We start from the raw sequence: 23,487 nt of genomic DNA on the forward strand, positions 1-23,487 counted from the left end.
CCGGGTTTATAGGGTTAAATGTGTAGACATTGGGACATTGGCATTAATATTTTTGTCGGTAATTGTTGGCTAGTTTTGTCGTTAATTGGTGGCCTCTAACACCCCCCCCCCACTGAAAAGGGTCTAGCGACGCCCCTGATAAGAACACAGTTCATACACTCGAGATAATGTTTGCAAGTACTGCTGGTAGAGTACCGGACCACCGTCTTTGTGCATTGTGCAGCAACGAAGCATATACAACGTCTCACGACGTGACAGATCACTTCTAATCTACCAGACCAAATCTTTTTTTTGTAGGTGCATCAATGACCTTCGTGTGATAAGTGATTTTAGTGACTAATAAATATGGTTTTAAAGTTTTTACTGGTAGCACTTAAGGCGTGTACTTGACATTGAGTTAGTACTTGACTGATTTACGATCTAGAACATGAAAGAGAGAGAAAAGTGAAGGAGAGAGATAAAGATAATATATTGATAGAGAGAGATTGAGATTGAGAGAGAGATAACTAGAGAGAGAGAGAGAGAGAGAGAGAGAGACTGAGACCCAAAACGCTTACGCATTTAAAACTCTCTCAAATGATAAAAGTTGGAACGTTAGGCTAACTAGCAAAAACCTATACACCATCGTTTATGCTTTCGTACCAAAATCGGAACCTTTATCACGAATAATTAATTCAAAATAGGCCGACCGTTCTTGTTGCTTACAAATCGAATTTTACCTTACGGTTTCTTTACAACTTATTACAAGTACTACAAGTCCTGTTAAATTCAAGGATATTTTGTCACAACTTGTATGGAATAACTCTGCCATCAAAGTAGACGGTAGAATTATATTTTTATAGAAAATGGTATGATTCAGGAAGTCAATACATACACGATATTTTAAAATAAGATGGTACAGCTACAAGTTTTGTTTCAGAAATTCAACCTGGTTATCAACTGAATTTAACCCGCTGACAACCGAATTCCTTCATTACCATAGGCTTTATATAGGGGCCCCTCGGTTCCAGTAGGCAATGGGGTAACTCAGTTCATGAATGATAGTGCTATTGTTTAATCAATCAAGCCAACTAGAAGAAAGTTTTTACCCAAAGAGATTGATAATCCGAGCTTTGAAGATAACAAACTTAGTACATTTTTTGTTATCCCCAAAGAAACCTATACTACATGTTGTTATTTGGTATGTGTGAACAAAATATCCTTGAGTTTGGAAAAAGACAGACCATTTAAGAAAATGGGAAGGGTTATTCGAATTTACATTCAGGGAATTTAAATGTAATTTTTGCCAGAAGGATAACCAGAATTTAATACATATGTTATTTTTCTGCATAATTGTAAATAAATTTTGGAATTATTTTACCACTTTCTAAACAGATATCTGTTTTAGCGTACAACCAGGAAACATTTTTTGTAAACACAGTTATATTTTATGGTAAATACTTTATTCAGACAAACAACAATTTTGATAAAAAGTTGATTTTCAGTCTTTTTCAGGCAGATATGCTTTACCTTGAGAAAATAATATTGCTTTACATAAAGGGAAAATTCATGTTCATCTTAAAAAATGAAAACCCATAGTGTAGTTAAAAAGACCGTACTTATTTCCATTTGCCTTCATCCATTTTTCTTATTTCCTTGTTGAAATGAAGAAGCAATAATAGTTTTAAATATTAAAATAAAAACTTTATACAAGTTCTTGAAACAAATACACTTTGCTATAATTATTGCTTTTGTCCGGCAAATATCAAAAGACGCAGTACAGTCATTTGCATGTATAGATATACATCCAAATGTACTGTGTCTTCTCTAATAGAACATTTTCATAATGTAACCAAAATTAATGAATACATCATTGTAAAGGGCCTCAATACTAATATATTATTCACCTGCAATGAATAATTATTGTATCCCAATAGCCAGAATGCAAAATGCATTACGTGTGATAGGGCAAGCCATATTGTTGTCCTACCTGGCAACAAGTAATATGTAGTTCGTAATACAATTATTCGTTACAGATGAGGGAAATAATTCGTACCGAGGCCCTTCACGAAGACGTATGCATTATATTTGACATTACGAAAATGGTCTATTTCCCGGGTATGTACATGTATGACCCGACCTACTTCCGGCGACATTTTTTTTTATTGCTCCACGGTCGAGTGCCGTCACTAACCGATCTCCTAGACCACTTTAAATTGGAACTTTCCGTCACTTCGTGAAAACAAGGACGTTTAAACTTGAACCAGTACAAAAGTTTGTACTGGTAGCACTTAAGGCAGTGTACTTGACATTGAGTTTGGACTTGGTTTACGATTTAGAACTGGGAATGAACGAGAAAGAAAAATAAAATATATAGATAGAGAGAGAGAGAGCTAGAGAGAGAGAGAGAGAGAGAGAGAGACCAAAAACGTTTACACATTTAATACTCTCTCAAATGATAAAAGTTGGAACGTTAGGCTAAATAGCAAAAACCTATACCATCGTTTATGCTTTAGTACCAAAATCGGAACCTTTATCACGAATAATTAATTCAAAATAGGCCGACCGTTCTCGTTGCTTACAAATCGAATTTTCTAAACAGATATCTGTTTTAGCGTACCTCTACAACCAGGCAACAATTTTTGTTAACACAGTTATATTTTATGGTAAATACTTTATTCAGACAAACAAAAATGTTGATAAAAAGTTGATTTTCAGTCTTTTTCAGGCAGATATGCTTTACCTTGAGAAAATTGAACAAACTATTGCTGTACGTAAAGGGAAGCTTCACGCTCATCTTAAAAAGTGAAAACCCATAGTGTAGTTTAAAAGGCCGTACTATTTCCATTTGCCTTCATCCATTTTTGTTCACATTTATGATTCTGACTTATGTACTATTATAATATGGAAGTTATTAATTTGTAAATCGCCTATGGAAGTATTTTTGATATTTCATTTTTGAAATGAAGAAGCAATAACAGTGTCGTAACTCTAATCCTAACCCTATCCCATTGACGAAATGAAGCCCGGAGAAAACATCGGATGGTCGACATTCTGATGTTCTAAGGGCATTTCGATTCACCTCACCCCACCCCCTAAAAATTGAATAAAGAACTTTGGCTTTCAATTATTTCAAAAGTTAGAACTTTAAAGGGAAAGTCCTCTTAGGATTTTAGGTCGGTTTTTAACAGAAACAAAAAATTGAGGGGAACATGTCAGTGAAAGTTTGAGTACAATCCGAATAAAAAATAGGAAAGTTATGCATAGGAAAGTTGTCATCAGTGAATTATGAATTGACGTATCTTGCGAGATAGATAAACAACTCGATAGCACATATTCAGTAGTGCAAGGCATGACATGGCTCTACTACTTTGGGGTGGTGCATAAAGGCCGCTAAAGGAATTACGACATTCAATTACGACATTCACGATAATTCCCATTTTCCGTAGTTCACGAATTATCAATCTCTTAACTCTCTAATCTCAGAAGCTTGACAACATAAATAAAATTTCTGTTCGTTTAGGACATGATTCTCATCTCCGAATATAATGTATTCTTAAGAATTCATTTTGAAAAATAAACCAAGCTCTAGTTGACTGAACAAACATGTAGCTCCTTTTTGTTACCGACCTGTAACTTAGGTAGCTAATAGTGTTAAAAAGTATATAAGCATCCCACAATATTTGTTTTTACCTCTTTGTCCCTTTGTGAAAATACTTTTCCCCTTTGTGAATTTAATATCCCCCAAGGTTTGCAAAAAAGAATGGATCATCATCAAGCCAGTCGTTGTTGCCAGAGTCCCAAGATATTGAAAATCCACCGAGATCATTTTTGTTGACGGCATCATTATCGACGTCAACACTACTGCTGAAACCATCTCCGCTCCCAATTTCATCCCCAACACTCGCATCGCTACTTCGTCGATTGTTGCGACAGAATGATTCAATATCACTGGCCACATATCCGCTACCCACAGCAGCTTGGCAGGCGCCCTCCACGATCATACTCAGGGTTTGCTGGAAAATCCTGTCGGATGTGACTGTTTTGACTACACCGGAAGTAAGATAAAACAAAAGATAATGAATAAAATGATGGTGTGGTGAACTACTAGTAAGATACATTTGAAGGATGAGGTAATCGATTAGAAGCTGATATCCGGTGCGCGCATATTTCTTTTACACAACTACTGTTTAGCCACTTCAGTCAAATATACTGTGCAAACGACTAGAGACAGAGTCTAGCATTAATTACCCTTAGCAGTTTTGTTGGATTGCTGGAGCTGTACATACTCGTTATTTGTTTCGGGTTAAATTTATCCTCTCTTCTCTTTCATTATGTATTTCTGTGTTCTCCAGCCTTTAATCTATCCTTTTCTCCTTCGTCATCTATTTCTTTGTTTTAATCTGATAGATGATCCCTTTCTCCTTCTTTATGTATTTTCCTGTTTTTCCTTAGTCTAGAGGATGATCCTCTTAGCTCTTCAAGTATGTATTTCTATGTTCTTCCTTTGACTTATCCTCTTCTCTTTTCTTATGTATTTCCATGTCTTTCCTTCTCCATATCCTCTCCACTATCCTTGTTTTCCCCTTTCTATCATCCTCCCTTCCTTGGGTGTACGTGCTTGCATAATAATTATAGTTCGTTGACGACTTAGACTCTTTCACCAGAGTACCAGAGATTTTTTTCGCGAAAATGGCTAAACAGTTGTGTAAAAAATATATGCGCATCCGGGTCACATGTCTAAGCTTTTGACTCTGACCCGGAAAGTCCCAGTTTCGATCTCTGCTCGGTTTTTAGGATTAATATTCTTAGATATTCTTAGAGGTTTTGCCTACATTTATCTCTCGCGACCCAGGTGCCCAGTAATGATGGGGTATTAATAATTGCGGGGCCCGAAGGAAAAGAAATATTAATACTAATGTGGTTACCCCTGGTAAATATTAAGTAATTAACATGAACAACATGCTTATAATATAATTATATTCTTTTACTTCTTCTGATTTTTCTAATTCTTCGTCTTCTTCTTCTTTGTTTTCTTTTTCTTCTTCTCTCTTCTTCTTCTTCTTCTTCTTCTTCTTCTTCTTCTTCGTCTTCGTCTTCTTCTTCTTCTTCTTCTTCTTCTTCTTCTTCTTCTTCTTCTTCTTCTTTTTCTTCTTCTTCGTCTTCTTCTTCTTCGTCGTCTTCTTCTTCGTCGTCTCCTTCTTCTTCTTCCTTTTCTTCTTTTACTCCTTCTTCTCCTCAAGTTCTTCTCCTTCTTCGTTTTCTTCTTCTTTTTTTAAATTATTATTATCATTATTATTATTGTTATCATTGATCATAATAATTATGCATTTTTGTCTTCATCTTAGCCTGATATACCATGTCTCAGGATCTTACAGGTTCTTATTCAAGAGCGAATTACTTATCTCTTGTTTTTAAAAGTCGCTTATATATAGTTTTTTGGGAAAATATGTTAAGTTTGCGGTTCCCCCTCTCACGGTGAGAGCTATGTGCATTTTTGATGTATGTAATCGTGCAATTAGGTGCATATTTATTGGATGTTTTATCGATTTGGAAAAATCTTCATGATTTAAAAGAGGTCGAAGTTTTGCTCTATCAAATACAAGCTATGGATAATTCAATTCAACGAAGGCTAATATTTTAACGGTGATTTTATTTTTAATCATCTCTTGTTATAAAAAGTAGCTTATTTCGGGAAAAACTGCTAATTTTACGAAATATTCGGCTAGCCTTAAAGAAATGTGTTAAAACTTAGATCACAAAAATATCACACTCATAAAATGAAGAGCTTGATTCCAAAAAGGAGGTAAATCCATATTTCATCAAAATTGACGTTTTTTGTCTTAAAATAATGATTTCCTGCATAGGGACATAATGCATATCACATACTAAAATTTTACCAGGAAGTATGATTTTTTTTAGGTACAGTATCATGTTTCATTCCAAAAGGAGCTAAATCCACTTTGGGTACTTCTGACTAAATCACCTTTTTTATTTCTCCACTTTTTCCCTTTAGCCATAATTATACCTTTATGTTGTTATTATGTTAAAGGTGTCTCCCTGGCCCAATAATATATGATAAGAAAAAAAATCTACCAGTTATTTCTGATTTTATCAAATTTTTAGATTTTGTGGATCAGTTAGCTCCTTTTGGAATGAAACTTGGATTTAGCTCCAGATAATGGTTTGAGCCTCAGAGGGATAGCTGGTTCGGTTGCATCAGGGGTGTTTCATAAAGATCCTAAGTCGAATTTAACTCTAAGTTGGATTTAAATATTATGGAGAGCCATGTGTAGCCTTCAAATTAGATATTTTTAGAAGCAAAAATTCAAGTATTTTAGACTTTTCACAAATTCCACATCAAGCACATGAAATCTCCTTGATAATAGAAAATATGAATGATTTGAATAAACATTTAATGCCTTTATTAATATTTTCGAAGATGCTGACAGCTTGCCATAATTTTCAAGTCCAACTTAAAGATAAGTTCGACTTAGGATCTTTGTGAAACACCCCCCAGCTACGGGCTACCTCAAGGTTCTCAACATAAGGGCGTAATCCCGCCCCCCCCCCCACTCAGTGTTATTTAGGGTACGCATATGCTCGTACCCTCTTTTTGAAAGCACCCCCTATCTGAGGACTGCCAACATTTCCGAACCCCCCTTTCGCGGGCTTTTCACGGGCTTTTCCCGCCTTGGAGACCCCCCTAAATCAGGAAAAATGCTCAATGTACCCCCCTAAATTCGGAATATTTTCTCAGGAGTCCAAAGAGATGAGAGAATAAAAGAAAAACACCCCCTTTTAAAAGAAATCTTCGGGTGAAAATTCAAATACACCCCTTTATTTACAATAAAGGGCCGGACTTTGTCGCACGAAAAGTACCCCTTTACCGGACATTTTGGCAACACGCATGCGGTCATTCCGACCTGTGAGTGGGGGGGGGGGGGGGGGGGCCGGGGGCGTAATAAGGGCCTCACTGAGTTCATGCAGAACTGTATGGTTAACGTCGTACCCTAATTCTACATCATATTTACCTATGGGATCAAAGTTGTAGATCCACCTTGGGCTCTGCTCCTCGGGAAACTCTCCCGAGCCTAGCTCTCTAAAGCCCTCCCCAGTGCCTAATTCCACTGGGCCTTCGCCCGATCCTTCCCCGTTCAAAACCAGGCAGACGACGTCGAAAAGCTGCTCGACGTCTGGGGCGCTGTTCTCGGCTCTGTTGGCGCAAGTGTCAACCAGCGCATGCATAACGGCGGCGAGCCGGTACTCGATTTCAAAGTTATTGTCCACGCTGCCGACTTCGTTGTCCTGGTTGTATGGCCGAGCTGGGGAGTGGCGGGAGAGGGAAGAGAGGGGAGAGGGGAAGTGAGAAAGGAAGATCATTTCTATGTAGATTACTTGTCTATTGTTTTAAAAAGAAGAAGAAGAAGAAAACAAACAACCCCCCCCCCCCCCAAAAAAAAAAAAAAAAAAAAAAAATTGAAATGGAAGCTCTTATTACCAATCATGTGAAAGAATATGTTTTGACTAATACGCGATGTTACCAAAAGTTGCAAAATGCATAGGAAAGCACTGGTAAGCACTAATATAATTATTATACAGTACACTGCACATCATAGCCCGCAATCTTCAATAAAAACAAAATGCACAGCCGAACAAAAGCAGTGCATTTTGCAATTTTTCACTTTTTCACTTTTGATTTAAAGGTACTATGTCCTATTTGCAGGCCAAACAAATAAAAAAAAAAGGTTAAATTCCAACGGCATTTGAAAGATAATACTAATTTAGAACTTCCCTTAAAAAAAAAACGGGGGAGGGGGGGGGGGGTTGAAAATGTCTTTAAGTGGGGAAAATAATGACTATTAGTTGTCAAATCGACTTAAAAGCTATAAAGCCAGTAAGTAATGGTCTGATTTTTTTAGACCATTGTACCGAATGGTCGTACGTTTTATGCTGCGCAAAGATTCAATCAGTTTAATTTTGGCCATTACAAGAAGTGGGTTATTGATGTAGCCAAATGCTCATGTACCCTTTACAGCTCATTTTATGTATGTTAATATCAAAGAAAAAAAGGCCAGTCAATCATTCTTTCGATAGTGTCTGACAGTGAAGCCTAGCAAGTAAACAGGTTTCCTTGCATAATTTGAATCTTAGGACACTGCTAACGTTTAAAATTCACAGATTGGACATACATGACATATTCATAATTCCTGCAAAGTTCTACAGAATTTGATGTTAGCTGCAAAAAGGACATAGTATCTTTTATGCACATTCCATGATTGAAAAATCATAACAAATGGGGTATTATTTTGATAAGAATAAACACACTTTTCAATGACACTAAACATAGCGATGATTATGCCGTATCAAGATAGATATGATCAATAAAATTGAGTTTCCAAACTTTTTTGAGGGGGCTTATCTTGTAAGCTTCGCTCAACAACTAACAAATATTTTTCTTTTTCTTCTTTATTTTCTTTCTCTTATCCTCAAGCGAGGTTTTTATTTCCATAGTTTCAATACATATTTACATTAATCACTCAATGATTAAGTGAAACATAACATAGGCTAAAAATGTAAGCATATTCAACAATTCTTCCAGCTTAGTATTCTTTTCTTTGCAAACACATTCATATTTCAAAAATAATCTTAGCAACGACTGGAATTAAAAAACAAAGTATGTGGGTAATAAACAGAACCATCAACAATCTTTATATGTAACATTTATAAAGTGCACATTGCGCATATAAAGTTTTAAATAATATTCAGGAGAGAATACAACTGACAAATATAAAGTAGTTATTCTCAAATCCAGGCTATCATCTATCGAAAACCATTGACAGTGGCTGCTTCGAGAACATGAAACAGTAAACCTCTTTAACCCTTTGCTTACGAGAACGCGGTGGTCTCTGTGTTAAAGCCTATAGGACCTATACAATTCAGTAGTCAATTGACGGGTTAAGTCAGAGAATTAATCTGTATTTCCTCTTTCAAAATACCCCTCAAAACATATACTTATCCCGTCAGTAAGTTACTGCGATTCACCTATTTTTTTTAATGACTCTGTGTATTTTATAATTCTCTTCACATGCTGTAATTTCGAAGCGCTATGGGACTTCTTGTTTTAGTGCTCCTAAAATAAATTGAGTGTTTAATGATTATATTCGAACAGGACAAAGAGCTATTATTGCTTACAACAATTAGCCTTTTACTATTTAAAAAATATGAACTCAACATTTTTTGCCAGAGTAGGCCTCAATTAGACGCACTTATTTGTGTTACTGGTAAAATACAAACGTAATTGAACTACTTACCGTTCACTTTAGCCGCAATACCGAGTAAAATCATTGCTAGAATAATTGGCGCCATTATAAAATTCACCTAGAAAAGTTCCCGGTTAGATTCGTACAAGTTGACGCCAAGAGAGACGAAGTGACATTAACAGCACCAACTGCCAAAGTAAGAGTGTAAGAGCTTCACCCAGCACATAGCAATATCATGCATAATTATGATCGATATGAATATGCATAATCCCCGTTACTCCCTAATATGGGAGAGGGTACGTCAGACAAGCCACACCCACAACAGGGTTTTCAATTTCATATACCCAGCTCATAGCAATGCCATGCATAATCATGATCGATATGAATATGCATAATCCCCGTTACTCCCTAATATGGGAGAGGGTACGTCACACAAGCCACACCCACAACAGGGTTTCCAATTTCATATATTTTTTCTTCTTCAGGAGAGAAGATTGAGTGATATCTTTTAAATAGGGGCCAAGTTTATTTGTTCTGTATCGTTCAAATTTTAATAAAATGTGTTGCCAAAGCGAACGCATTAAAGCCTTCGAGCCCCCTTTTTAAGTAGCCCCCCTTTTTCCCCTTCCGAATAACGACGTACGTGTTATAGTTGGATCTCAAAACACAAGGTCAAATCTTTTATGCAGTTGAAAAGGCAATTAGCGTTAAATGGAGATAATATTATATTATGCTATGGTTATATCGGGAAATTACACTTTTCTGATGCAACGTTGCGGAACCGAAAGTGGTTGGTTATTTCCCGTGCGTAACCCGACAAACCAAGGAGATGAAACAATGAAATAATATGACTCAATGAAAACGAAAGAAGATGTTTATTAGAGTATTGATTTTATTTCCGCCAGTATCGAAGGTAAAGTTGAGTGTTGTAGGGTGTGTTAACATTTAAAGGAGTTTTAAAATGATTTCTTGTAATTTTTATACATAGCAGTTAATTCTGAAGTAAGGTTCCGAGTGTGTTCAAATGGTGGCCCGTAAGTATGGATGTGGTACACTGTGTGGGTGGTGCGAGGACGTTTGCGTGCGTGTGTACTTGTGAAAATGAGTGAGTTGCAGATAGGAGTGGGTTTTGTTTGCATTTTAAGGATTTGTTTTCATAATTTATTTTGCAATACATAGCAAATAATTATGAAGTGGTTTGAGTGTATTCAAATGGTTGCCCGTAAGCATTATAAGCGTTGTATGTGTGTGTGCGTGAGTGTGCATGTGCACGTATGAGAATGAATGAGTTGCAGATAGGAGTGGGTTTTGTTTGGGGGCACTAAGGTAGTAGTGTCATGATTGGTTTTATATTATAACTGATTTCATTAAAAAAAAAAAAATCTTGATGGGGATTAATAAAAAATATTGTACGAGTATCAAGTTATTTTAGTTATGTTATTATGATGAAACAAAATAATTTATATTTTGAAGAATTATTTGTATTGCTTTTGTACGAACGAACTGAATGAAATGAAAATGGAAATTACGCGTGTGTGTGTGTGTGTGTGTGTGTGTGTGTGGGGGGGGGGTGTCTGAAGTAAGCATCATGTCCCCTTTAATCTTACCGAAGGAAGAGGGGGTGGGGCCTTCGAACATGTTTTAATCCCTTCGAAGTGCATGACTGTCCTTGAAATAAAATGCTGGTACTCTGTCGCGTGCGTCAGCCTTAAAAAATTAAATGCACAGTAATGTTTCACAATAGGTAGGCCCTACTCTCATGCCCAATTAAAGATACTATGTCTCTTTTGCAGCCAACCTCAAATTCTGTAGAGCTTTGCAGGAGTTATAAAAATATGCCATGTATGTCCTACATTTTTTGTATCTGTGAAATTTAAACGTGAGCAGTGTCCTAATATTCAAATTATGCAAGGAAACCCGTTTACTTAGTAGACTTCACTGTCATACACTACTGAGTGACTGACTGGCCTCTTTTCTTCTTTGGTAATAACATACATAAAATGAGCTGAAAAGTGTACATGAACATTATTTTGTCTACATCAATAACCCACTTCTTGTGATGGCCAAAATTAAACTGATTGAATCTTTGCGCAGTATAAAACGTATGACCATTCGGTGCAATGGTCTGAAAGTCAAGACTATTACTTATTGGCTCTATAGCTCCTAAGTCGATTTGACAACTAATAGTCGTTATTTTCCCACTTGAAGACATTTTCAAGCCCCACCTTTTTTAGGGGAGTTCTAAATTACTATTACCTTTCAAATGCCATTGGAATTTAACCTTTTTATTTTGTTGGCCTGCAAATGGGACATGGCCCAATTAAAGAATGAAATAGGCACAAAAAGTCAAAATTATACATTTCAAACCTAACTTTTATTTTAAAAGAGAGAGAGGTAGAGTAAACAGAATGATGGCACAGAAAAGATTAAAATAGATCTGGACTGACAGACCTGCTGTGTGTGTGTGTAATTAGGTTTTTACAGACGTGTATCAATCAGATATGATTATTTACGTCTGGGGACCGACTTTGAACGTCACCATCCGAAAGACGTGAGACAGTTTCGAACCTGCGTCCTCGGCTTAATCAGTTTGTAACTTCCACTGTTAGCTGGATTACAGGCGCACGCCACAACGCCTTGTTGTCTAGCCTCTTTCACGATGTTCTACTGTTAATTTGTAAGGCTCCTCTCCTTCTGCCCCTGGCTATATAGAGGGGGGGGGGGGTTACATAACTTTCATGAGCGCATATCCAGTATTCTTCTCTTTGGGTTTTACCTTTTTGGTACAAATGACCTTTATCTGCCCATGCGCAGATTGTATCTGTAAACTCCCTTATTGTTCTAAGTGGCGGATCCTTTATTCTCTGTCCAGGGGAGAGGGGCAATAGTTCCGAAACTGTTTGACTAGCACACTCCTCAATTATTAATTTTCATTGCCTTTTGTTAGTTCAAAATTGTGGCGATTGTCACAGCTGGGGGCATGATTTGCTTTCTCATCATACCATTTTACCTACCATTTAGGTTGGGATTTGTTGGTGGCGGGGGAGGGGAGGGGGGGGGGTGGAGTAGTGGCCCAATGCCCCCTCGATCTGCCAATGATTGTTTTAATATCTGCGGTCAGTAGATGTTGTGAGCGATATATCGATAAACTTCCTTCCCCTGTGTCTTATCTAATGCTACGGTCACAAAGGTTCGTACGAACGATAATTTCGTACGCATCTCCCGGTTTTTCCATTGTTTTCGCGAATTTGCATTGTCTGAAAATCGTTCATACCGTTCGTAGCAGTTCGTAATGGCATTTGTGACCGAGGCTTTACTCAGTTACTACACAGTGCGTATACAAAACATATACCCATTTCGGGGTTATAAGTTATGTGACCATGAATTATATTTAATTTTAAAGAGTGACCAATATTCTGTCTAAAGATTTTTTTCTTCATAACTCAGCTGCCACGTACGGCCGACCAGCAGCCTTGTATTGTCAAAATCCTCTTGTAACGAGTTTGGGCCGAAGATATAGAAGACATAGATTTCAAGGTCATATTAATTATGACTTTTTGATCATAAACTACCAAATTTGGGTATACTTTTTTGTTGATACACACTGTACAGTCTTGATCATGTCTCGAGAAAAGGTCATATGTAATTCTTGTGTCGTGCAGATGAGTACATTTTATGTCACCTTTTATATTATTTTTAACTTGAATTCATCTCACTCTTTCTTTTTTTCTTTTTTTTTTCTTTCTGTTTTTATTGTTTTTTCTGAAAAATTAACAGAGTAAAAGCAGCAATATAAAATATAATATCATCTTAAAACTACAAAACAGGCACGCACTCATGCACCCATAAACACGCACACACACACACACACACACTCACACTCATATACTTTCCCAGAGGGCAAGTTTACAGTTCAAAAAGCCAATGAAGATGTTAATGACAACAGAGCTTTGCAAGACTACTCCTAAATTTCAGTTAAACTTGATAGACCATTTCTTAAAATGGACTTGTAACTTATTTTTCTTTTGGGCAATTTTATATTCTATTTTTTGTTTGAACTTTACCATTGAAACAAATGCTTCGAAAATAAGTTCTTTTCCCTGAAACCTACATGAGTAAATGTAATATTTTAAACATAAACAGAGAAAATTTATACAAGAGGCGTATTTGTCCCTTGACTGTATCCCAAACAAAAAATTAAATTTTGACAGAGTCAGATTATAACTGTGATCAGTGCCAGTGTTAATCTTATCCACCAATTTTTCCCACAGTGGTACAACTCTCCTACAGTCACAAAACAAGTGATCTAAAGTTTCTGGAAAATCTGAACAAAAATAACAATTAGCAGACTCCTTTCTCCCAATCTTGAACAAAAATGCATTATAACCAATCGCATTATGGTAAATTTTGAAATAAAAACTCCTTAACTGAGTCTCAATTGTGCAACAAAAGTTACTCGTATGAATAATCGACCAATCCTTCTCTTTGGGTTGATGGCCAAAGAGTTCCTCCCATTTACTCTCCCTTTTGGCATTAGTACAACTATATTTCTTTAGCAAAATATTGTATGTATACTTAGACATTTTCTTTTGACTTAATAAATCTTTAAAAATTTGATTAAATATATTCTCATCCACATTAAGAGAATTATCAAACCACTCCAAAAATATGCCATTCATGAGGGAGTCATATTTTCTTTGGTCTCTAATAGGAATGTCAAACTCAATTACGAGGTCTTCAAATGTTTTGGGGTTACCAAAACCATTATGTAATTGAAAAATGGAATGAATACCCCTTTCATACCAAACTGGATAGAAAAAATGTGTTCTATATTGCAATCTTACATTTTTATTCCACCAAATAAACTCTTGTAAATGAAACTGACATAAACCTAGTTCTCTTTTCATCTCTTGCCTATATAAATACCATGTCTTAATAGACGCTGTTAACTGGCAATTTTTAAGTTTTGCCAAAACCGAATCAGGGGCATCTGCCTTAAAAAGGGCAAGATGGTCATCACAAAAGGTAGAAAGAATATATATTTCTATTGTTTTCCAACAACTTTCATATTTATCGTCTAAGAGTTTAGCCATCCACAAAACTTTCTGTGCTTGTGCAAAAACTAAAGGATTAATCATCCTTAGACCCCCTTCTTCATAATCATTGCATAATATATCTCTCTTAACTCTGTCATTGCCATTGCTCCAAATGAATTTAAAAAGCAAACCATTTAATCTCTTAAAGAAAGAGTTTGGCAGGTCAATGCATAATACTGAAAACAAAAATAACATTTGGGGGAGTAAAAGCGACTTTACAACAGCAATTTTGCCCAACAAGGATAGGCTTCTATGCCTCCAACAATTTAAAATCTGTTCTATAATGACAAGTCTGGGAACAAAATTCAGTTCGTAAAGCATTTTTGTGTTCAATGAGAAAACCACTCCTAAAGCCTTAAACGTTTTTGATTTCCAATTCAACCCTAATGCATCTTGCGGAATAACTGTACTGCCTTTCAGCTTTCCTATATGAATTGCATCTGACTTACTTAAATTAATGCGACAACCTGAAAATTTTGCAAACTGAGTCAACGTTTCAAATAAATGTTTAAAGGAAACTGTTTCCCCATTCAAAAAACAAGTTGTGTCATCTGCAAAAAGACTTATCTTCTGTTCAAAATTGCCAACTGAAATTCCCTTTATCCCTGGATTGTGTCGTACTGAAATAGCCAGAATTTCAATAGCTAGTATAAATAAAAGAGGGGATATTGGGCACCCCTGGAATATTCCTCTTTTAATTGCAACCGGATTGGACATAAAACCATTGTTTAACACACAGCTAGTTCTGTCATTGTAAAAAGACCTTATCCATCTTATAAAATTGTCTCCAAAATTAAAATAGTCCAAGACTGAAAATAAATAATCATGTTCTATTCTATCAAACGCTTTCTCAAAATCTAACAAAATAATTGTAGCTGGCTCATTCATATAGTCTGTGTATTCAATTAAATCAATTATAACCCGAATATTGGCCCCAATGTTGCGTCCCTTCATAAACCCTTGTTGATCTGTATGTATCAAAGAATTTATACAAGACTTCAAACGGGAGCTCATAACTTTGGCTAATAATTTATAGTCAACATTCAGTAGAGAGATAGGGCGATAATTCTTCACTAACAATGGATCCTTACCCTTTTTTGGAAGAAGCGTGATTATTCCACTTCTTTGAGATTGTGATAAAATTCCTTCTTGAAAGGAATAATTATAAGAGTGGAGTAATAAATCTATGATATCATTGAAAAAGGTTAAATAAAATTCACAAGGAAGGCCATCTAGTCCTGGACTCTTATTTGTTCCCATATTCTTTAATGTAGTCCAAAGTTCATTTTTGGTTAAAGGTCTGTTTAGAGCAGAAATCGAATCATCTGATAAGGTAGGTATATTCAAAGGGGCGATAAAATCCTTGATAGTGTCCCTATCCTCAAGAGATACCTCTGAAGAGTATAGAGCTTTATAAAAAGAATGAATTTCCTGAAGTACTCTTTTAGGATCAGTGATGATTTGCTCATTGTTCGCCTTCAGTTGGCGTATAGTTTTTCTTTCATAGGACCGTTTTTCTAAATTGCAGAAGTATTTAGAGCTTTTTTCTCCGTGTTCAGCCCACCTTAATCTAGACCTTACTATAGAGCCAGCAGTTTCAGTATCCAGAAGTTCATTCAACTGTGCTTCTTCAACTTCTAATTTGCTATATAATTTTTGCAGTTCTTCATTTGAACTATTATCCTTTTTCAATGAACCAATTTTTTCTTTAAATAAGGATATACTCTTTAGTAAATTATTCTTAGTCAAATTCTTTTCTTTTTTCTTTCTACTGCAATACTCCATACAATGACCAGCCATTGTGCATTTGAATGCATCCCAAATAATATGTGGATTTAGATCACATTCAGCATGAAATTCCTTAAATTCATTAATTTTGTCTTTAATGAAATTGCAAAATTCTGAATGTTTCAAATGTGCAGTGTTCAGTTTCCAGTATCCCTTGCCCCGAGGTGAATCATTTAGTGACAGTGCTAGTGTTACCATACAATGATCAGAACAAATACCAGTCACAATTTTAGATTTCTTTACGCAATTCAACAAATCACTAGAAATAAAAATATAGTCTAACCTGGAGGAAACAAATGGAATTTTCTGATGGCGTGTAAAAATCTTATCATGAGTATGATCTCTTCTCCATACATCTACAAGACTTAGTTCTTCTACATACATATTAAAAGCAATTTTGGCACGAGCATTAGAGTGGGTTGCATTAGAACCCTCATAGTCTAAAGGGCCTACCGCAATATTCAAATCTCCTGCTAAAATAACATGAGAGTTACCTATTTCATCTAACTTAGCAAAAACATTAACAAAAAAATCTGGTGAGTCTTTGTTAGGGCCATATAAGTTGACAAGAGTAAAGTGTACATCATTAACATTAACATGGAGGATAATATATCTTCCCTCAGGATCCAGGTGAAAAGATAAGACTGATATTTTCAAAGAAGCTTTAAACAAGATAGCCACACCTCGGCTATTGGAACCATAGCTGCCAAAAACTGCCTCCCCTCCCCACTGAGTACGCCACAGCTTCTCATCATCTATCCTAGAGTGGGTTTCCTGAAGAAAGATTATATCATACCCAAATTCTCTTAAAAAATTAAAAACTTTCTTTCTTTTAAAATTGTCATGCAGTCCTCTGCAATTAAAAGTATTAATCTGTAACATCATATAACAGTAAGAACCTAGAGTAGCAACAGTGAGTTGACAAAACAAGTAATATCCTAAAAATGTACACAATTTGATTCATGATAAAGAACCTCTGGGAAAAGGGCACACACCACACACTCAGTGAAAAAAGCATACACACAAACACCCACCAAAAACAAAACAAACTGTAAAGGCAGCCAACAGTATGTGGCAAGAATGAGAAAACCTTAGAGCCTCATAATTAATCATAATGAACCAGTATCAACAAGGATAAGAACAATAAAAACTATTATCCCCAATGGTGAATCGTGGGTAACCAAAAACAAGGCACCTCCAGGGCACCCCGAGAATTCCTAAAAAAGTTTAAGTGAACAAAATATGTTTAAAAAGACCGACATCACTAAACTAATCTGGTGTCCAGCAAGTTAAAAGTTAAAACGCGTTAAGTTCAAGGCATGTCATCTTGTAAAATATAAAAGTTTTCTGTGAAAGTCAGACGGTTTGTACGAGACAGCCACTATGATAATCACAGTGTTGTTATGGTGTACTACAGTTGCAATTCAAACACCTGGCTTGTGAACCTTCAGCTGGTGATCTTGGACATACTTAATTGTCGCAGGGTATACAAAGAATGCTCGCTTTCCTTGTTGCTGCAACATCTTTAACTCAGGCAGGAGAGCTTTACGGCGAGCCTGAACGCGATGACTGAAATCCTCTGCAACATATAACTTTGATCTCTCTTTGAACTTGAACCCCTCCTTGAACGCAGCAACACATGCCTTCCGGACCCTCACTCGATCTTGAAACGAACTGAAGCAAACATGAATTGGACGATCCTTCGGCTTGTACTGGCTGCCATTCTGGGGATGTCCACGAGATGATAGTGGACCTGGGGGCGTGCGGTGAGCCCTCTCGATCTGAACATGCTCAAGATTCTTGTCAATAGAGGCCAAAAAAGATGAAATCAACTCACTGCATCCACTGGCAGAATCAGGCTCCTCACCTTCAGGGAAGTTGAAAAAGATTAGATTGTTTCTTCGAGATCTATTCTCAAGGCCGTCAATCTTATCAAAAGCTGCAGCCAATTCCTTTTCCAGATGTTGGAACTTTTCTTCACAAGCAGCTTCATGAAAATCCAGTCTCTTATGCAGGTCATCAAACTTTGAATCCAAACGCCTCTCATATTCTATGAACCAAACAGGGGCCGCAGCGGCCGCGTCACTCACCCGGGAGCTGCCGGGGCCGGCTGGCGAAGACATGGCGTTGGATCGCTGACAATCAACGGGCAACTTTCTTTGTTTTTTCTCGGTCGATCCACCGTTTTTGGACGGGGAGTTTAATCTCTTGTCCGGCATTAGGAAACAGTAGTAGTAGCTACAGCAAGAATGGGTAGATCGAAGAACGCATTGCCGTATAGACCTTATGCATTGACTTCACGGCTCGCCAAACGACCGATTACGCCGCCATCTTAGAGCGCCAACCACCTCATCTCACTCTTTCTTGTCTTCCTCTCTCACTCATTATCTCTGCCAGTCCTGTCATTTCATTCATCGCCTTCTTTCTGTCTCTCGCTTATGAACCCTCTCAATTTTTCGCTCTATCTCTTCTTCTCCTTCACTCCTATTCTTCTTATTTTTTTCTTTCTCTCCCTTCTATTCTACCTTTGTATCTCCCTTCCCCCTCTCCCTCTCTCTCTCTCACCCCCTCTCTCTCTCTCTCTCTCTCTCTCTCTCACCCTCTCTCTCTCTCCCTTCCCTCCTTCCATTCCCTCTTCGTATCTCCCTCCACCTCTCTCTTTCCCTCTGATCTCTCTCTTTGTCTCTCCCTCCCTCTTTCTCTCCTTGTCTCTTTCTCTCTCTCTCTCTCCTCTCTCTCTCTCTCTCTCTCTATCTGTCTCTCCCTCTTTTCTCCACTTCTCTCTCCCTCGTCCCTCTTCCTTCACTCATCTTTGTTCTTCTCCACGTTACCCCGCTCATTTGATCACACACTTAAAAACACAAGTGTACTTGTTTAATACAACTCGATATCGAAGTGTCATCGTTAGAGTGAACAAAATAAGTAAGTTTATATCAATCAAGTCATTCGCAACATTATACGAAGGAGATGGTAGTTTAAAAGGACATCCAATCTTTATAACAAACAACTCTATAGGTACGAGAACTTTCATGGTTTTATTGTATGGTTATGTTGATACATAGTTTTGTGAATAGATTTTCTTTTCTACTTTTTTTCTTCGAAATAAACCTTGAACTGAATTTAATTGAGAAAGCAAGACAATCAGAAAAGCAGTCTTGCTAAAGTTTGAACAAAATCTTTAAAAAAAAGAGAAGTTACGAGTAAAAAAAAAAGTAATCACTAAACGTATGGAAGCTTAAAATCGGTTGACTTGGTAATTTCACTGTGATGTAGTGCCGACAACTTTCCTATTTGTTCCATCACACAAAATGACTAAAATATCATTTAAAAAAAAATATATGACTCGGGACCGTCTTTTCATTTTCAAAGGATCTGTAATAATATATTTCTCATAAGTCATAAGTTACTTGTGATAAAAACACGACAAACGGGAGAGTTATCCGTCTGAGCATGAGCAGATAAAGGTCATTGCAGAACAAATTTTGAAATACACGGAGACTAAATATACTGGATACGTGCTCATGACAGTTATGTAATCATTCATTCATGCACAAGCAGTGCACTCCATGATACACAGGTGGAGTATTCTTTGAAGAGGGGAAATAAAGGCTCTTTATATAGCACCTCCATTGCTGTAGGAGTAATTATTTAAAAATAAACAAAGTGGGACCTCTTCATGTTTTGAGGATCTGCGGATATTCGGAGTCATTGCAGTAATCGCAAGAGAGGAAGAAGACGAGCAGCAGCCAGACCAGCCACAGCCCCAACCACGAAGGACCATAAGAGCTGCAGTGAGGCAGTTCTGGGTTCGATCATGGCTCACAGAGGAGAGGAGACAACAGCTCGGCCAGTTCGCCAGCCTCCTACACACCCAATTGAGGTTGGGCGATCCAATAGCGTTCAAAAACTACACAAGGTTAACACCACAGCTCTTTGATGAAGTCTTGCAAAGGGTGGTCCCAACAATCTAGATGCAACACACCAGGGGCCCGTTTCATAAAACTTATTATCTATAACAAATGCTAGATTTCTATGACAAATTTGCTCTTAGCCAATCAGATGCCATGATTTCAGTAGCTTGTAACAGTAGCTTGTAACTTGTTATTGATATCAAGTTTTGTGAAACACCCCCCAGCTTCAGGCAGCCCGGCCCTCTCACTTGGACTGAAACTGGCAGTGACACTGAGGCTCCTTGCCACTGGAGACAACTATCGGTACCTTGCATATGCCTTCAGGTGTGGAGTGTCAAGCATCTCAGAGATGGTTCCAGAAGTGTGCCAGGCAATTGTGCACGCGTACAAAGATGGTTTTTAGCCTTTCTGTGGCCCTGAAGCCTGGCCAGCCGTCGCTAACCAGTTCGAGCAATGATGGAACACCCCCCATGCCATTGGGGCCCTGGATGGCAAACACATTGCTATCAAGAAGCCACCCCACACTGGCAGCCTGTACTACAATTAGGGCTTCTTTTCGATACCAGTCCTGGCTCTGGTGGTTGTAGATTACAAGTTTGTGTGGATCGAGCTTGGTGGAAAAGGACACATTTCAGATGCTCAGATATTTGGCGACTCTGAGCTGTTCAACGGCCTGGAAGAGGAAGCCCTATGACTCCCCCACCCTGCCCTCTGACTACAAGCCCTGATGACCTCCAAGACATGCCCCAGATAGCAAAATATCTGGGGCCCATCTGGGTTTTGTCTGGGCTAACTAGAGCCCACGTGGCCTATACAAAAAACCAGATGAATACCAGATGTGCCTTCCCACCCAGAACCTACAAGTACCTACACATAGTGACCCATGTGGGCCCATGTGGGTTTTTTGGGTGGTGAAAATCGCACATCGAGCATCGGCCGGGCCCAGCTAAAAGGGCCTTCCCACCAAAAACCCACAGATATACCCAGACTTTGCATTAATTTATCTGAATTTACAGAATATTTTTTAATTACTGATGATTTAGTTATATGCAATTTATTTCGAAAATACTACAAAATGTGAATTGCTAATTATTCGGATATTTCACTAGAATTAGGAAAGACACTAACTATAAACTAAAACAAATTCAATAAAATACAAGTACATGTAAAAATCTCATTCACAGCATTTCCCCCTTAAAATCTCATTTTAAAGGGGGGGGGGGGTATTGAGCACAAATTCTATTACTTTGTTTGCCCTCGAAAAATTTAAAAAATCGCACCCCTTAAGCATCAGGGGAGGGGGCCCGTTTCCAAATAAAGGTAAAATTAACGTGTTTTTTCCCAGAAGAGCCCCCCCCCCCCCCCATGGGCTCCCCCCTGGATCCGCCACTGGTACTGGACCAGTTAAATTCTATAACTGAATTCAACTGGGTTAAAATAGAACCCATTTAAACAATATGAAGCCCATTTAGAACCACATTGGGCCCATATCAAACCCACTTGGCCCATATGGATCCCATATAGAACCCGCTTGGCCCATATAGGTGATCCTCAGGCATTGGCTGGTGCTAAATATCATTATGTTTACAGTATGTTCTATCATTTGTTAACCTTGTGATGTTTTGTATGTTATCATCTTGCCTGGAAATGAAATAAATAAATAAAATAAATAAAAATGCAGAATAGTCGTACTGAGAATTTTTTCGGGGAAAGTGAATCACTGGGGTAAGTGAATCACTGGAGTAACGAAATGAGCGCCGTAATATGACTGCGCCATCTGTTGGTTATGTGAGGGGGTTGCTCATCAATACAAATCGTCCAGGACGTGGACTACTGAGGCAGAGGCATCCATGCATTGCAGCACAAGAGGCGAACCATGAGGTTGAAAACCACAATGTCATCCCAGGAGCATGGAGGGACCATGTGAACGGACTAGATGTGAGTCAATCTCCTGCACATTTTTCATTCTTACTGACTATTCAAAGTCAATGTTTTAGAGCAATATAATCTCATTTTAGCAACGTTGTTAAATCTTGGTGACATATGTTTATGGATTAAAAAAAATGGAAAGAATTTTTTACTCATTCATGCATTTTCCATGTCAATGCAAGAACAAAAAAAAAAACTTCAATGTAAAAGATTTACTGTAATGTAATACATTTTTAAAAGATGAGTAAATAGCAACTGTTTGAAAAAAAAAGCTATTTTCCAACGTTAAACTTAATAGTATAGCACGTTGTAAAAGCCTCATCAGCCCTCTCCTCATCTTGACTCATTAGGGACTTTTAGATTTGCACAACGACAACGTGGATTGCTACGATCGACGTCCTTTTAATGCACTGCAATCAGTGCATAGTGTTGGCATAGTGTGGTGCATGTACTCCTGTCATTACCAAATTAAATTTCACTTTTTACTATAATCTTTAAGTTATTTGTCATGTGCGCCCTATCATCATCTTCAAACAGCCTTCTAGATCCTTCCAGACCATTTTGATCTTCATGTAACACCCTACTTCAAGTGATATTTTCATCAGTTTTCAAGCTTGGTCTAGGGGGCCCAGCACAAGTTCTACAGTGTGGTCCCATGCATTGAGATTCTTGCTGGACTTAGGAACATCTACACACACACATCAACTCAGTCTTCTAGTCAACTTTTCCTTATCACTCATCATGATCTGTGGATATTTTATTACAAGCATCTAGATTTCTTAACCATCCAAGATAAAGTAAGACCAATCCAGTAATTTTATTACCAGTTATTTTCCAGTTATTTTTTGCTGTACTTTGTAAAAGCTACACTCACAAATTCAACTCAATTCAAGTGAGACCAAACCAGCTTTTTCTCAGTTGTTATCCTGTTTTATAGTCTCTAGCATTTTATCGAAATTTGCACCAATCTATAGTCCATCAAAATCGAGCTGTTTGTCTCTGAAACCTAGCTTCCTTCCTACATCATGCAGGAACATCACCTCTTCATCAGCTTACTTGTCCTTATGTCTTCTATGCACGTGCTTATGAAGACATACGTCATTGAAGAAAGTGCTACACGATTTCTAGATCAGCAGGAACATCTTTTGATATTGCCTAACTTCAGCTCTCGTGATTTTAGTCATGCAGGTGTACGCAGCTTCTGCCTTTTTCTAAGATTCCAGCAGAAGCGCAGTAACTCTTCATGTGTCCTCAACATTCGTTCCACCAGCCACCTGGCCATCTTACTACTTCTCAGTGGGCAAGTTGAGCCCAACCCAGGTCCAGACACTCCTACATGCGCTATTTGCAAGTCGGATGTCTCTGTCAATGATAAAGCAATATTGTGTGACAATTGTGATGCCTGGTGTCACATCTCATGTGTAGGCATCTCGGCTTCTTCGTACAGTGTTCTCACCCGTCTTAGCAGTTTTTCGTGGATATGCTGTAAGTGTAACAGCATCAATGCAGAATTATCATCTT

The 23,487-nt window shown here is 37.6% G+C and overlaps 1 protein-coding gene and 1 long non-coding RNA gene across 2 annotated transcripts; both read right to left on the reverse strand.

The window, feature by feature from the left end:
- Nucleotides 1–1,420: 1,420 nt before the first annotated feature.
- On the reverse strand, nucleotides 1,421–3,633 carry LOC115925420. Its single transcript, XR_004064701.1, has 2 exons — nucleotides 2,723–3,633; nucleotides 1,421–1,509 (listed from the first exon to the last, which is right to left on the reverse strand). It is a non-coding gene; the product is annotated as an uncharacterized LOC115925420 (long non-coding RNA).
- On the reverse strand, nucleotides 3,634–9,426 carry LOC115918749. The gene is made up of 3 exons (XM_030989198.1): nucleotides 9,294–9,426; nucleotides 7,014–7,304; nucleotides 3,634–4,027 (listed from the first exon to the last, which is right to left on the reverse strand). The coding sequence occupies exons 1-3, from the start codon at nucleotides 9,346–9,348 to the stop codon at nucleotides 3,714–3,716; spliced, it is 660 nt and encodes a 219-aa protein (XP_030845058.1). The 5' UTR covers nucleotides 9,349–9,426; the 3' UTR covers nucleotides 3,634–3,713.
- Nucleotides 9,427–23,487: the final 14,061 nt, after the last annotated feature.

Source organism: Strongylocentrotus purpuratus, unplaced genomic scaffold (assembly GCF_000002235.5).
Source record: "Strongylocentrotus purpuratus isolate Spur 01 unplaced genomic scaffold, Spur_5.0 spur5_scaffold_18, whole genome shotgun sequence".
In the NCBI taxonomy this organism is placed as follows: Eukaryota; Metazoa; Echinodermata; class Echinoidea; order Camarodonta; family Strongylocentrotidae; genus Strongylocentrotus; species Strongylocentrotus purpuratus.